The sequence below is a fragment of the Ceratotherium simum genome, chromosome 1, assembly GCF_057802395.1.
Source record: "Ceratotherium simum simum isolate JZ-2026a chromosome 1, ASM5780239v1, whole genome shotgun sequence".
In the NCBI taxonomy this organism is placed as follows: Eukaryota; Metazoa; Chordata; class Mammalia; order Perissodactyla; family Rhinocerotidae; genus Ceratotherium; species Ceratotherium simum.
Genome location: NC_141900.1, coordinates 105,196,330 through 105,213,904, shown reverse-complemented (window position 1 = coordinate 105,213,904; position 17,575 = coordinate 105,196,330). Strand labels below are relative to the sequence as shown.

Below are 17,575 nucleotides of genomic sequence, written 5' to 3'. Positions count from 1 at the left end.
AGTCTACAGAAGGTTTGTTTACATCTGGGGTGTCTTGCAAAGATATTGCAAAATATCTTTATATTCTAGACTAGTCTTCGCTTTTTAACTTGGACTCCTCGCTTAACATCACTGAGCCTCATTTTCCTAGCTATGAAATGAGTATAACTTCACCTACAAAATTTTAAATCCTTGTGTAAGTGCTCAAATTGTAAAATATCATATATGTATAATAGAATTATATTAGAAATTAATTCTGATTTAATATTCTTACCAGAAATTACCTTAAACTCTGGGGATCTATTAAGGTGATGTTTTTGTAGGTTTTTCTGGTCTGATCTGGTCTAATCCATAAACCCTGGTGTATTTTGGTGTTTATTAACTTAATAATTGCTTTTCTTGATGAATACCTTCTGGTTTAAGTAACGGTTTAACTAAAAGTTTATTTTGGGAACCACTACCCTTCTCCTTTTTTTGCCCAAGCCTATTATTTTTAAGCCACAAAGTTATACACATATAAGACATTAGTGTCTTATACCTACTCATAGTTAGAGATTTTAAAATTCATATGTAGATTAACATAACAAATATTCCAAATTTTGTAGACTCATCCCAAGATAAAACGAATCCTGAATTGGAAAATAAGATTTCTCATGAAGTTGATAGTGAAAAAATGGAAATGTCTTCTAAAGTGATGCATATTTGTGATGAAGATCAAAATAAAAACAAAATGGAAGTGACAGAAAATGTTGAAGTCCTTGCACACCAGATTGTTGTGCAGCAAGAGGAGCTGCAGTTGTTGGGTGAACCTAAAATGATGGCATCCACAGAAGAATCAAGGCCACCAAAATTAATCACTGAATCCATCACTGTTCCACCGGAAACCTTAGTGTCCCCATGTGAGGAAAGTACTTCTTTATGTTCCAGGGAACAGTTGGCTATAGAAAGGGTACAAGAAAAAATGGAACAGAAAGAAAACTTGGAATCTTCCGCTGCATTTATGGACTTTGAAATGACTCCTGCAATTGAGAGTTGTGTGAAAGATAGTTTATGCCAAGAAGAGAAATCTATAAAATTATCATCTGAGACAGAGTCATCATTTTCATCATCAGCAGACTTAAGCAAGGCAAATGTGTCTTCCTCTCCACTTTCTTCAGAGTTGCCTTCCCATGACATGCTGCCAAGTTACCCTTCAACTCTCCATGCTTCTCTTGGAAGCATCATGCCCACAACTTACATCTCAGTCACTCCAAAAATTGGCATGGGTAAACCAGCTATTACCAAAAGAAAATTTTCTCCTGGTAGACCTCGATCCAAACAGGTAGGGTGATTTTAATGATGTTGACAGAAAAGATGTTGGAGCAATTATATAAAGTAAGAAAGTGTATGTGTAGCTTTGGTTTGGAGGATAATTTTAATCTATCTTCAGGTAGAACTTAGATGTAATGTTGACTTATGAGTTTTGGCCATTTTTTTAAAAGAAAAGCTGTTAATGAAGACTAATTTATTAAACTCAAAGTGATCTTATTTGGAATGTTAGCCTAGTTGGGACGTACAAATGCAACCTGTAGTTGCATTTTGTAGTTTGATTATAGTTTCTAATAGAAAACACTTAAAAAAGTTTTTAGTTCTGTGCCACAATAACAGTAGAGCCTCTAAAAAAAAAATTAAAGTTTTGAGTATACACTAACATTTATTTTTCCCCTCTAATATATTTGTTTATTGATATTATTCATTGTATATATTTTTAACTGCTTAAGCATTAAAATTTACTAAGAGTTTTTCATGCTAGGGGATTTCTCATTTTAATTTTTCTACTAATCACTAACTTTTGTGTGGGGTTTTTTTTTGCAAGTTAGGACTTATTTCAGTGATTTCATGGCAAAATCTTAGAATTGTATTGTTGGTCTTCAGGAAGTGAAGGGAGCTCTTTCTATGATTGTTTCAAGTAGTGTGGATTCTACCCTTTAAGGGTAAGTTCCAGTTCTTTTTAAGTGAGATTTAAGTGAAACTATAAGGCAAAGTGAAGACACAGTACCTCAGAATTATTTTTTCCTACAAAATTCCTACTTTCTGAAGTTTTTATAAAATGATAAGATATCAAACCGTGCAGAAGTGTTTAGTCACAATAGTAATTTGGAATTTTAAGTCTCATAATTTAAATTGCTCTCAGTGATTAAGGTTTGACTTTTTATAGGAATAAGGATCAAGGAATATCTTGATCGTCTAATTTTGGAATTATAAGATCAGTAGAAAAATAAAATTGAATTTTATTTTAATGTGAAAATTAGTCCCCTCTAAATATAATCCAGATATATTTTATTCTCTAAAGGCGGCAAGTCACACCAAAGGCAGAATAGTTGCCACATGGGACTTAACTGTTTCTCTATGGCAAAGACATTTGCAGTAAACTAAAACACCTTATGCCTTTCTCTAAGTATTTCCCTTGATATTTATTTTCTATTCTACTAGAAGGATTTTTCTTCCTTTAGCAATGGAAATTTGAATTTCAAATTTAATTTTGTTTCAGATATTTATCTTCTTTAAGGATATTGCATCATAAATGTTCCTTTTAAATTATACTGCTTCTCCCCTAATTTAGAGACTTCTGTTCCAACTGGCAACATTTAGGATTATTTTTCTGTTGACTTATGTTCCAGAATAGTGTGTGTGTGTCTGAGTGTGTGTGTTTGTGTATGTGTATGAAAGTGTGTATTTTTTTTCTTCCAGGTTCATGCATTTTATGTGAGTCATGTCCTAACATTTGCTATTGCTTCTGCTGTGATCCCTTCAGTTCCCAATTCTAGTAGTATTCTGTTTTCTGTTTAGCTGCCACCATTTCATTACTATTTCATAATTTGCTGCTAATCTCATAAGCAGTTTGTAGGCCATGTTTTTCCTCCCCATTAGCTGGGTGTTGTGTAGCAAACAGCCTTCACTTGGTGATTCATAGCTTGCTAATATACTCCCATTTTTTTGTGGAGAGTATGAATTGGATAGAACAAGGTAGCTCTTGCATTTTTTTTATCATTGCTGAGGTACTGGGATCATAACTCCAAGGAATAGTTTGTACATAAACAAGAGTGTGTATATACTGATATTTGAAATCCTGAAGTTCATTATTCTATTATAGTAGTTTCTTTGATTTCAGGCATTTCTGTGTTATATTTTTGTTTTCCTTTAGTGTTTATTTTGCATATTCTTGGCAGTAGGGACTGACTATAAAATGAAATGGATTTTCATGGCAGTGACTGTGATGTAAGCAAGATTCTTTGATTTCCAGCTGTTTTTTGATTAACATCACTGGCATTTCCATATTTTGTTGAATGTCATCAGTTCTGTAGTCTTTACCAGTGTAGTGAATACCTTCCTAACCAAGGAACTGTGCATTTCACTGGTTAAATTCTGATTCATAGTGGTCAAATCTTTGTGTTTATCCTAACCATTTTCTAATATTACATGAGCTTTCCTAAGAATTCCCATAAAAATTAAATGAATACTTTAATTAGAAACAGAGAAAATCTGAAAGCTTTAAAGTTTATGACAATTAGTGATTGGATTATTGAGTATTATCTGGAGATGTGAATTAGCCAGTCCAAGGGTAGGCTGGTGCTCTCCAACAGAATATAATGTAAGCCCTCATATATCTAATTTTAAATTTTCTAGTAGTCCCACTTAAAAAATAAGAAAGAGGTGAAATAAATTTTAATGTTTTATTTAACCCAATATATTCAAAATATTTTAGTCTTTAATATTCATAAGAATTATTAATGACATTTGACATTCACTTCACGCTAAGTGTTCAAAATCTGGTTTCAGGCTAACTACGTTAGAGGTGGTCAGTAGCCTCATATGACTAGTGGCTAACCTTATTGGACAGTGCAAGGCAAAGCATTTTTGAAAATAGGAAAACTTCAGTTCCAGAGTTATTCATGAAATTAAAAGAAATATCAAATGAATTTGAAATTGATAAACTAAGAATGTTGCTGTGCTTTTACTGTTTTTAAAGACTGAAGTAGAAATATTCTACCTCCTCCAGTTGCTCATAGGACGCTTTAAAACAGATGATAATGAAACCATTTGTTGCAGTAACAAATCACACCGTGTATTTTCAGTGTATATTAATCAATATACAATCCGTACATATATATACACACACACTCATATGTATGCATATATGCACATATGTGCATATATGCACACATATATGAGTACATGTACACATGCAGATATGTACATACATGAGTTTTGTGTGTAGTGATATTGGGGTATGGATGGATATAGATTTATGTAAATATATATCACTATCCTGCATCTGTGACATCAGGACACAAAGTGGAATCTGTATCTCAAGTATTGGAAGTCCGTCATCAAATGGCAATTTGTATAGGATTATTTTCCTTTTAGAAGAGGTCACTAATTGAAGTTTGGTGTTTTATATTGTGCCTTTTATATGGAAGATTTTAGGTGTTATTTAGCAAGAAATATGCTGTTTTCTTATGAAATGTTTCAAATATATCTCTAATGTATGCTTCAAAACGTTGCTAACTCCAGGAATAGAATGTTAGTTTTTTTCTGATGGTTTTGGATGGAAAAAGATTCTTTTTTGTTTTCTTGCTCATTTCAGACACAGGATTTCACAAAGATAAGGAGGAAAAATATAGACATGATTGGTAGTAGGAGAAGGAAATTGGTGGGAGCAGTGACAGGCAGCAAATTGGACATGGTTTCATACAAATTGTCCCAATGAGACCCGTTGTTTTTTCTCTCATCCTTTATTGAAGTTATGCATTTATATATATTTTAGTGTTTTATTTTTCATTATTTTTATAGATATGCCCACGTTGGACGTTGGGTTTAGAAAAGTGGTTATTGACCTTACAACATAATATAATCACCTTGAGAGGTTTTAAAACTTACAATGCAATGACCCCACCCTACACCAATTAAAACACAGCCTCTGACAGTCTTCTTTTACCTTAACCCTGGAAGTAGAGTCCAGGGTTAGAGAAATGTGTTACTCATTGTTTTGTTATTTTTGTGCATTAAATATACTACTATAAGAAATGCTCTTAAAAAACAGTGGAAAATAGGATGGAAAATTTTTTTATCATATCAAATCATATGTGTTTTTTGGTTTCTATTCCATTTCTCTCATCCACAGTTCTATTTATCCATTTTAATTTGGAAATTCTGAGATAATAGTAATCTTAGCTCATCTTCTATTATTTACCCTATTGGTGTCATCTCATTTTATGGGAAAAGATGTAATGTAATCACCCAACTATGATCTACTTGAGACGCTCATGTACTAAATGCTTTCATGATATTATTGGAAGAGTTTTTATTAAACTTTCTGTGAAATATGTTTTCTTAGAAATGTTTTCATGAAATATTATTAAATATTTCAAGAAAATTTCATAAAGTAAACAAGTACTCTTAACAGTATTTTGATAACTTTCAAATTCTAAGGATTTTTTCTTCATTTTTGATTTTACCTTTACACCATTTTTTGTTGCTAACATCGTATACAGTCATGCGTTGCTTAATGAAGGGGATGTAGTCTGAGAAATGTGTCATCAGGTGATTTCATTGTTATGTGAACATCATAGAATGTACTTACGCAAACCTAGATAGTATAACCTACTACACACCTAGGCTATATGATACTAAACTTATGGGACCACCATCATATATGCAGTCCATCATTGACTGAAACGTTGTTATGGGGCACATGTCTTTATTTAGAAAGCTTAGGACTCACTGTAAATTCTAAGACTGATAGCCATTGAGAGGTTCTCATAGAGAAGGTGAAATTTCTTCAATATAGTAGGTTTCCAAAGGTAGTACTTCATTAGATCATAACTACTTTCCCATTACATTGTGAACTAAATTTCTTATTTTTCATCAATTTAAGTAATTTTATTATGAACCATAGAATTTTATAACATTTGTGTACTGCAATAGCATTTTATTTTATTATTTTTTATAATTTTATTTATTTATTTATACCCCCAAAGCCCCAGTAGATAGTTGTATGTCATAGCTGCACATCCTTCTAGTTGCTGTATGTGGGACACGGCCTCAGCATGGCTGGAGAAGTGGTGCGTCGGTGCACGCCCGGGATCCGAATCCGGGCCTCCAGCAGCGGAGTGCGCGCGCTTAACCGCTAAGCCCCGGGGCCAGCTCTGCAATAGCATTTTAAATGAAGTGTTTCAAATTAACCTATTAATTTCATAATCTATTCCTGTGAGAGAAAAACAAGCCTCCAGAGTGGTGAGCTGTAGAGGATTGTAGTTTTGTTAACAATTAGTTATAAATAAGCAATCTCTTTCTTTTTTCTTTTTTAAATAGTAGACACCATTTCTGGCTTATAAATGCAAATCTGTTAAGCAAGAAGCACTGTTGACGTTTTTTGGTTTTTGTTTTTAGGATAAAAAAGGCAGATCAGTAAATCATATTGTTTAAGGAGATTCAGTTCTTGATAAATTATTTCACATCCAGCTTTTAATTGAAATAAGTTTGAATTTTGAAATGTTGCTTTATGTAGTGTATACACAGTGATATTCATTGAAGGGAAAGAAATCATGCAGGTAGTTGTCATTGTCCATTCTTGGATACCTACAAGGTAAAACCTACATATCTGAAGCTTTATCTTAGAACCTATTGAAGAAGGTTTCATTAGTAAATAGATACATATTCTCTATTCTTTATGAGGAATAAAAGATGCAATGTAGACGCCAACAGTGATTTTTCCACATGCATTCTAGTCTAAATACTATGCTGCCTTTTAAAAAAATGACTTTTAAGAAGTATTTTGTATTATTTATATCTATTTATACTCTAGTGAATTGATACTAGAAAAGACTGATTAATATAAATTCAGCATGAACATTTCCATAGTGCAATTGCTTGGATTCAAACCCTTGTTCTTCCTTTATTGTCTGTGTGACACTAAGCAAGTTACCTTGTGAACTGTCTTGATTTCTTCCTCTATCAAATTATATCATATGGTTGTTGTAAGAATTTAACAATAACGCCTGTAAAGCGCCTGACACATAGCAAATGGTAGTGCTGCCTTGTTTTCTTTCTTGAATTGCAGAATAATGCAGATACTATTCTGTGAAAACAGAGACTTGAGAAGGACATAAGTATCGTGTATTAAATGTAGCTCTGGAGTGGTGGTCCTAAAACCAAACAGATTGACTAATAAGTATTTGTGCTAAAATGGGCCGATAAAAATAACTGCAGGCCTTGAGCAAGTCAAACACTGGTCACAGTAAATACCATCTATAGTAGGTTTCTTACGTTCAAAGCCACATAATGGTTGCACAGATTTTTAGATCTAAGCAGCCTCTTACTAATACTACGTGTGGTATGTACTGCAGTAAAAGACACCACAGGTACTGCGGGAAAGCAGAGGAGGCAAGAGGGAAAGCTCACCTCAGCCTTGCAGGCCTAGGCGTGTTTTCTAGGAGAAATGAAGACTAAACCCTTGCTACTCAAAGTATGACCTGCAGACCTGCAGGAATACCAGCATCACCTGCGAGTTTGTTAGGTAGAATCTCAGGCTCCACTTAACTTGAGTGAAAATGTATATTTTAAGAAGATCCCCATGCAGGCTAAAGTCTAAGAAACATTGCTCTAAACCATTGAGAAACTAGTTTTAAACCTAAAAAATGTCTAGCCCTTTGGGTGTCAAGCTACAAATACATCAGATTAGAGGCCTCAGACTTTCCTCTTAGTTTCCTTGTGCCTCTCATTATATTTCTGAAGCCATTACCAAAACCATTACAGCATCAGCCAAATTCATGATCTTAAATTACTGAAGGCTAAATCTGGTAACAGCTATTTCTGTACTTCTATAGTATCTTATCAAGTCACTATCAGGACTGAATTTCTTGTTCTATTTGATGTTGAACTCAGTTTTGTATAGGAGACTTATTTATGTGAAAAGAATTCCGTAAGTCCTAAAAGTGAGTTGTTTCCTGCAGTAGCTGTAACGTACATGAGTTAATATATGTACCAAAAAGACAAATTATAAACTCTTGTGTTTTCTGTTTCTCTCACTAGTTGTCCTCCTTTCTGCTCTCTCTTCATTGTTTTCACTTTCTCTAAATCAGACTCATCTTTTAATAGCATCCTGGTTTTGCACAGTGTGTTGGGAGAGGGTGGACCTGAGGTTGACTTAGGACTTGGAGGTGTGACGTTTGCCCAGGAGACATCAAACCTTCTCTGGCCACTCTTAAAACTGGTTCAGTAGATTAGGATACTCTTGGGCTCTAATTGTGACAATTATCGTATTTAACAGCCAGCAACAGGATTTGACTTCTAATAGAAGGTTGCCCACAATAGCCTGTCCTCCACCTGCCGTGATTGTTTCCATTTGCCTATCCTACAGTCCTTGTAACAGCTGTATAATTTACTAGGTTGACAAATTTATGTGAGAAATTGGCCTCAAAGCAGAAAGAAGCTTAATACTATCTTTAAATAGTTTTTGGGTTCAGTAATTATTGTTGGAACCTAATTCAATCTCTGCCAAGTAGTGTTTTTTAAAAGTTCCTACATATAGGATTTGATAGCAAGTTGGTTCTCTTTAGCTCTCTTTACAATTTCAAGTCTCCTGGTGCCTACATTTTGCAGCCTTTTGCTTTTAATTCAGTTTTTAGATAGTTTAAGAGTAACAGTGTATTGGATAGCTTGGTAAGTTTTTTTTATAGGTGAGGAAGTCCAAGATTCTAGGCCACAACTGGTGGGGGAATTAGTGTATTTTCATATCTTAGAACAGTGTTTATTGGTGCATTTATGCATACGTGCATGCAGAAAAGATAATAAATGCTCAGTAGAAAAAAATAGATGTTCAATATGTGCTGAACAGAATGCTTAACATAGCAGTGAGTAAAAAGAGCATGGTCTCTTCTCATCAGGCTTATAGTCCAATGGCAACAAATAAGTACAAGTGTAGTAAGTGTAAATTCAAGTGTAACGATGTAAACCATGTAGCACTAGACAGGGCGAGCTAACGTCTTCTCAGTGATGTGTGGGTTCTTTTTGATCCAAGCTGAGATCTGAAGGATAATTTATAACTAAAGTTGATAATTATAGCTGTATTTTAGTTTTAAGGTGTAAAGAATATATTAAGTAATTTCTTCTTTGTCAAAATATCTAAGTATAATCAATTTTTCTTGAGTTCCTATAAAATTGCACACCATCTTCCAATGTCTTATGATGATAGACTTATTGAAATTCATAATGTAATTACCCAAGCTTTTAGTATATAAGTTCTTCATAGTAGTTTTCTAGTTATTCCAGAAATGGCATCCAAACATTCTTAATCTATAGAGCCGTTCATTTTGTTCACCCATGCTATATGAAGTGTGAATGCTTTTTGAAATGCGATATAATTTTGGCAACAAAGCCAACTTTTAAATTACAATAAGTAACATTTTATTTAGAGTATGACTTTTTATGGTATGTTTTAAGAACTGTCTACTGACAACATTAAAATGACCTACCAAAAGGAATTTAAGATGTACACTAGCCAAATATCCTCAGAGAAAAACCAGTGGAAATATTGAGAGAACTACATTTAGAGATCTCTTGCCCCCACTCTCTACCACTAAATAATTATAAACAATGAAACGTAAGACTCCAAATTGTGATCAATGAGAAGTTGCTAAAAGTGTGTTAAGGGAGATGATGGTTTACTTAGAGGACTGAGGAAAGGCCTTTCTGATGGGGAAATATTTAAGACCGTACCTGAAGAATTGGAAGAAGCCAGCCATGGGAGAGTTAGAGCCGTTCTGAGTCTGTGGGGCCCCATTGGTGAAAAGCTTGACATATTTGAAGGATAGCAAGGAAGGCAGGGTGGCTAGGGCACACCGGCAGTGAGAGAGTGAGACGATGAAGCTGGAGAGAGGTGGTGGGACAGGTTTGTATGTTTAGTGCACTGAGGAGCTGTTGAGGGGTTTAGAACAGGGTAGTGACTTGCTTGATCAGATTTACATTTTTGAAGAGTCCCTCTGGCTGCTATGTGGAAAAATGCTCGAGGAGATGCAGGCGAGGAAGAAGCGTAAAGAGCAGTAGACTGTTAGAACAGGCTAGGTGAGAGGTGACGGTAGTAGCCAAGGCTGGTCCACTGGCGTGGGAGTGCAGAGAAGTAGAACGATCAGGGACAAAACTTGAAGATAAAATGTACTGAATTTTCTGATGGTTTGGATTGAAGGAATGGTGGGGGAGAGGACTGAAGGGGCAGAGGAGAGTGATGAGGGAAAAGAACAGATCCAATGACTCCCAGTTTTCTGACGCAAGGACTGGAATCTGTTTCTAAAGATGGGGAAGATTATGAGATGGAACTGGGTTAAGGGAGAGATTTTAGACCTGGTAAACTTGAGAGGTTTTGTGTGACAGAATGGAAATGCTAAGAAGGAAGTTGAAAATCATGCTAACTTGGAGCTCTCAGAATACCTTAGAACCAGAAATGTGAATTTGGGAGACAACACCATCCAAAATGGTGTTTACAGCATCATTATAGATAATACCATTTAGGATGAGACGACACAGAGGAGCAGAGTTGTCCAGGCTTTAGCCCTGGGAAACACTGGGGCTTTAGAGGTCAGCTGGAGGAAGAACTTGTGTGGGAGGCTGGGCAAGGTCAGCAAGGGAGGGCAGAGAAACATTCACAGGTGTGCTGCACCGAATCCAGCAGAGCTGTATGTAGATGTTGAGAGTTAGAGTAAAATGAGAGTAGAGAAATGACTTCTGGTCATTTCTCATCAGGCTTATAGTCCAATGGCAACAAATAAGTACAAGTGTAGTAAGTGTAAATTCAAGTGTAACCGTGATGTAAACCATGTAGCACTAGACAGGGGGAGCTAACGTCTTCTGAATGATCTGTGTAGGTTCTTTTAGATCCAAGCTGAGATCAAAGACCCTGAGGTTCCCAAAGACCCTGGACGCAGTAGGAAAGACATAGGTGTAGATGCAGGTTGATCTGATAGTGGGAAAGTGTGGTAACGCTGTTGTCAGTGAAATCACCACAGCCATTAGCTGAATTTGAGGGTAGGTTAATTAGAAGTGATACCAGTCTCACCTTGGTGTAGTGTTTCTTAAAATACTGTTATTCCATTAACTATGTCCTCCCCAAAGGGTAGTCAAGCTCTTATTTCTGGCTGATTATTTAAATTCCCAGTGGCATTTTTATGTGATTAATAGGCTGTTACTTGTTAGTTTGATAATATTCTCAAAACCTGGTAAGTACTGTGTTTCTTGTCTTAAGTTTTGGTCATTTAATTGGTAAAATTATAGCATGCATTGTTGAATTACCTAATTCAAAATAGGTTCGTTATTGTTTGACATTTGTTTTGTGTTTTTCTTTAAAATGTTATCTTTGTGGAGTAAACATTTTTCTTTATGCTGCTTAGCATCTTCATCAGACTAGTTCACGTTATTGCTGAATGTGGTTATTTGGAAGTGAAATGTCTTCGTTTTATTTTAACTATTTTAATAAATACTATTTCTTGTGTAAATAAACAGGTACTTTAGGCGTTTTGATTTGCAAATTTAGGACAATTTGCTTTAACATTTTTTCACTTTTCAAATTAGTCCCTGGGATGTAATCTGGTTAAGGGAGAGATTTAGTATAATAGTCTCCTAAATAAAAATGAAACCCAAAACTCAACAACTGATGGTCACTGAAGGAAGAGTAATTAAATGCTAGGATTATAATGGTTTTACATCTTAAGGTTACAAACTAACTTTCCACAATTTAAAGTGAACACATCTATTGATTGCTCATGTTTCTGATTGCATTTTTGGGCTACTGGTATGTATGGTTGTTTATAGCATAACATTTTTTAAAGTTAACCGCTTCTGCTTTCCAATAAAGTGATAATTGTTAGAAGAAAATAATTCCCAAATAGTTTCTTATAGTGTTAATTCTTAGAGTTTGATTGACTTTTATTTATATCTTGGTGCTATAATTGCAGTTTTTGAGCCAATGTTGATGTCATATAAACCTTAATTTTTAATATGTTTCATTGTACCAATGTTTCAACCAGAATAAAATATTTAATGTAAATTGTAGCTGTGAACGTTTGAGTATAAAGTCACCGTAAGTGATAAACTTATTTTCCATACCTTGAAGCAATTTGTCCTAAATTTCCATACGTCTACATTTGTTTTTGCTGTTCTAAAATTCCTTGGTTGCTGGCTTGGACCTTTTACGTTGCTGAGTTTTATACATCTATTTTCTCACCTGCCATATCCTAGGGGGCTTGGAGTACCCATAATACAGTGAGCCCACCTTCCTGGTCCCCAGACATTTCAGAAGGTCGGGAAATTTTTAAACCCAGGCAGCTTCCTGGCAGTGCCATTTGGAGCATCAAAGTGGTAAATAAAATTGCATTTACATTCATATATCATTTATTTCTGGTTGGTTTTGTCCGAGTAGAAATTAAGAATTAAACCTTTCTTTTCTAGATAAATAGTTCAGCTTCCACAGCCACTTTTTTAATCTAAAAATTTTTAATAAGCAGCATGCTTGCACTTAAAAATCTGGATTAGGAGGAAATTTAATTGCAATTTTACATGACTGACTTCAAGTATAAATTTTTTTGATACCTTTTTTATAATTGCTTCCTTTTATGTTGTAATTACCAGTATTACTATGGGGGGAATCCTTGTCACACAGACTGTGAAGTAATTAAGGACTTGCTCATTTATGATATCATAAAATTTTGTTGCTTAGAAAAGAATAAAAGAAAACTACACTAATCTGTTATGTACTGATGGAGAAGAAATACCAGAATTGCAGCAGATTTCACTGTCTGTTAATAACTTCAAAGCATTAGGGCCTGTTTTCCATGTCGTTGGTGGATGTCTCAGCTAGTCTTTGAAGTTAAGTAGTCTGTTGCATTTTGAAGGGTAAAAAAATTAATTCGAAAAAGTGTTAATCATCTGAAAAGTTAAAATATTTTACTGACTAGAGAAAACAGTTTTTCTTCACCTTCTATATTTAATATAATTCTGGAGTAAGGCTGTTTAGACTAATCAAGGATTTCAAAGGAGTTCTAGATTCCACTTTCTTATTTTCTTTTCTTTTTCTTTTTTCTTCTTTTTTTTTTTTGTGTGAGGAAGACTGGCCCTCAGCTAACATCTGTTGCCAATCCTCTTTTTCCTGAGGAAGATTGGCCCTGGGCTAACATCCTTGCCCATCTTCCTCCACTTTATATGTGGGACGCCTGCCATAGCATGGCTTGATAAGTGGTGCATAGGTCTGCGCCCGGGATCCGAACCTGCGAACCCCGCGCCGCCGAAGCTGAGTGCGCGAGCTTAACCACTACGCCACTGACCCAGCCCCTCCACTTTCTTATTTTCTATCACCATTGGAAGAACTATTTTCAACTCACTCTGATGTATCATGCAAGGTGTTAAAAGTATAAACATTTGTTTTAAGAGTATGAAAGATGGCTTGTTTGACAATTTTGAAGCAAATACCATTGATTTTTACTTATTCATATCTGTGTCATTGGATGTTGGGGGAAAATAAATTGAGAGATCGTTATAGTCTTGATTTAGTCATTGACTTAACTTTTAAAAAGTCTTTTCTACCTATTAAAAAAACAACAGAAACTATCCAGTTCAACCCTACCTTTTCCCTTGTTCAAAGAAGCTGAAGAGATCTAAAGGAGAGCAGTTTAAGAGGACAAGGAGGGTCATTTGAAAACTGGAAGTTGGCTGTTATTTATTAAAACCGAAGGGAAAAAAAGGTCCCCCCTCCCTTTTGTTCATGTGTATCTATTTCATGCGCACAATATAATCATAAATTATTGACTGGGAAACCGTTCTGCTACCATAACCATAGGTAATGAGCTCAGCATTTCAAACTATGATAAGTGACGTCAACTGAAGATACAACATACATTTAACTTGTTAGGAAATTTTTTTCCTATTTTAATAGTTTTAAATATACATAATGTAAGTATGTGTAGATGCCAGGTTTTTTCAGGTAGTAATACATACATTAGTCTGATTATAAACAAGAGAAAAACAACAACAAATAACCTTAGTACTTATTTGTTAAAATATCAGGGAAGTTAACATGTTTTCCCATGGAATTTTTTCTTGTGTTAGGTAAAGATTCAGATAAATTATTCCCATTTCAAGTAATTATTATCTGAATGATTTAAACCACATCAGCTTTCCTATAATCTTTAAATAAATTGTCCTCTAAATATTATGGTAGAACGAGGTACACATGTTCAGTTCATATAGATAGCTATTGAATAGTAAAGGAAACTGACAATTTTAGTGACAGGAAAAATACTGTTGTACACTCCCTCAAGTTAGCTTTCATGCAATGTAGCCATTCAGAGTAATGGTTAAGCATATGGACACTGGAACCAGACTTGCTAGCTCTATGATTTTGAACAAGTTACTTAACTCTTTCTTATCCCTTTTGAGCACTTATCTCTAAAATGGGGATAATAAAATAGTACTGACCTTATGAGATTGTTGAGAGTAAAAAGTGCTGAGAGCAGTACATAGTAAGTGCTCAGTGCATGCTAGCTATTACTGTAATTATTGAGAGACCAGTTAGCAAGAGTCCTTCCTTACACTTGCTCTGTTGTTGCACATGGAGATACCTGGATGGGGCTGTGGCTGTTGTAGCCGTCAGAATGTAGGATTAGGAAATGGGAAAATAATACCAAGGTTTGCTGATGCAAGGCATTCACAGTGACAGACGTGCAGTTTGATTCTGAGCTTAGAGGCATTTTCTATTTATATTTTTAAGTCGCAGAATACATATTGAAATATACAAATAATAAGCCTGGTCTCTTAATATTTATAATCTGATCAGAATAAAAGAGAGAAACAAGTATTTGTGTAACATTTAATAAGATGTTTTATCTCACATTTGGATTTTAAAACTCTTTTGGATGTTTTCAGAATGCTGACTTTTCCCTATCTGTTGTGTAGGGCCGTGGATCGGGATTTCCAGGAAAGCGGAGACCTCGTGGTGCAGGACTGTCAGGACGAGGCGGCAGAGGCAGGTCAAAACTGAAAAGTGGAATTGGGGCAGTTGTCTTACCTGGGGTAAGGCTCACTTCCTTTCCCTCTGCTATAATCCTTCGTGTGTCGACTGATGGAGATATCTCATTTCTAGCAAATTAGTTAGATCCTAAGAGTCACATAAATAGGCTAAAATTTTTGTTTTATCCTATCTCTACTTTGCATTTGTTTTAAACCTTTGATCAGATTTTCTTTTATATTTTCTACTTTCTCATCCTCTTTTCTTGCCTTCCTCTTTGACCTTGATCTTTCTATTCCAATCTTTCACCAAAATTCAATATGTAATATATTTGCTTTTTTATTAAAAGGGAAAAAAGCAAATAAACTCCTGGTATATTCTTGAGTTTATTTAAAAATTTTAATTATGTTGGCATTTTAAGGTTTTGTTTTGTTTTGTTTTTTGTGAGGAGGACCAGCCCTGAGCTAACATCCGTTGCCAATCCTCCTCTTTTTTGCTGAGGAAGACTGGCCCTGGGCTAACATCCATGCCCATCTTCCTCTACTTTATATGGGATGCTGCCACAGCGTGGCCTGACAAGCGGTGCGTCAGTCCATGCCCAGGATGTGAACCTGTGAACTCCGTGAAGTGCGTGAACTTAACAGCTACTCCACCAGGCCGACCCCTTAAGTTTTTGATTGTGGTTGCTCTCTGTGTTGTAATGGCTAAAGAAGAAACTAGAAAGGTTGCACATTAGTGTGGACTCTAAAAACATTGAAGGTTTTATGATTATCTTTGACATATTTTAATTTAAGATTGATAAATATTTGCTCATTGGCATGTTAAGAGGCTTTATTTGAATGTGTATTGAAAAAGCTGTATTTGGCAAATAATGGCAGATATTTTATGGAGTAACTTTACTATTTTACCAAAATCCTGCTTTTCAAGTTCTAGTTGTCATTTAAAGTTCAGGAGACAGGTGGGTTTGTTCAATTTTAATACTAAAAGAGTAAAGAAACTTGGATTCTGGTCCTTTTTTAAAAAAACCAATCCCCCCCACAGAATTGACATTGAGGTATCATTGATACAAGGTACGAATATCTGAAGTGTACAGTTTTGTAGGTTTTGACATACGCACCCTTGAGAACCACACCACAATAAGACAGTGAACATATTCATCCCCCAAAGTTTCTGTTGCCACCCCGTCATGCTTGTAGTTGTGCCGGTTCGCTGCTCTGCGTCCTTGAGGGCCGGCTGCTACAGCACAGTGGGCTCTCCCTCAGACTGGGCTTCTGCTCTGCAAGCCTTTGCACCATCCCACAAAGTTTCTTCATGGCTCTCTGAAATCCCTCTGCTTTCCTCCTTGCCACCAGTCCTCAGCCCCAGGCACTGACTAATCTGATTTCTATCACTGTTGATTAGTTTGCATTTTCTAGAGTTTATATAAGTGGAATCATACAGAAGGTACTCTTTTTGGTCTGATTTCATTCAACATAATTATTTAGAGATTAATCCATGCTATTGCATATGTTAATAGTTCATTCCTTTTTGTTGCTGAAGAGTATTCCGTATTATGGATGTGCCACACTTTGTATATCTCTTCACCTGTTCAAGGACATTATGGTTACTTCCATTTTGTGGCTATTAGAAACAAAGATGCTGTGAACTTTTATGTTTAAGTCTGTATATGGATATATGCTTTCTTTTCTCATGGGTAAATATCTAGGAGTGGAGTGGCTGGATATATGGTAGGTATATGCTTAGCTTTTTAAGAAAAGACTTTTTCAAGTTGGATGTGACGTTTTATGTTTGCAAGAGTATGTGAGGTTCTTGTTTCCCCCACGCACTCACCTACGCTTGGTATGGTCAGTCTTCTTAATTTCAGCCGTTGTAACAGGTACATTAACAGTGTCTCATTTGCATTTCTCTGATGACTGATGATGTTGATCAGCTTCTCAGGTGCTTATTTACTCTCTGTATATCTTCTTTGATAAAGTTGCTCATTTAGTACATTTTAAAAAATTGAGTAGTTTTTTAACTTACTGAGTTTTAACATTTCTTTATGTATTCTGGACACAAGTTATTTATCATTTATATAATTTGCAAATATTTTCTTGGATTTTTTTGGTTTTTCTTTTTATTTTCTTAACTATGTCTTTCAAAGAGCAGGTATTTTAATTTTGATGAAGTCTGGTTTATTGTACTTTTGGTGTCTGAGAAATATTTCTGTAACCCAGGGTCACAAATATATTCTGTCTTTTCTTCTGGAAGTTATATGGTTTTAGGTTTTACATTTAGATCTGTGATCCAGTTTGAGTTAATTTTTATGTATGGTATGAATATGGATCGAAGTTTAGTTTTTTCCATACTGAATATCCAGTTGCTTTAGCACCATTTCTCTGAATTGCCCTTGAATCATTCTTGAAAATTAGTTATCTGTATATTTGTGGATCTAATTTTGGAATGTCTGTGCTATACCATTGATCTATTTTTCCATCTAGGCCAATACTGCACTATCTTGATTACTTCTACTTTATAACTACCCTTGAAATCAGACACTATTAGTCTTCTAATTTTCTACTTTTT

The 17,575-nt window shown here is 35.1% G+C and overlaps 1 protein-coding gene across 13 annotated transcripts in view; it reads left to right on the top strand.

Moving 5' to 3' along the window:
• Positions 1–17,575, top strand: part of KMT2C (lysine methyltransferase 2C) — a 277,698-nt gene that overhangs the window by 166,173 nt on the left and 93,950 nt on the right. For 12 of the 13 annotated variants that reach the window (XM_087433406.1, XM_087433401.1, XM_087433390.1 and 9 more), the window contains 3 exons: positions 585–1,300; positions 12,250–12,369; positions 14,959–15,075. In XM_087433406.1, the coding sequence (XP_087289532.1) occupies positions 585–1,300; positions 12,250–12,369; positions 14,959–15,075 (953 nt within the window). The remainder of the gene's footprint in view (positions 1–584; positions 1,301–12,249; positions 12,370–14,958; positions 15,076–17,575) is intronic. The other variant, XM_087433446.1, reaches the window with a different exon arrangement.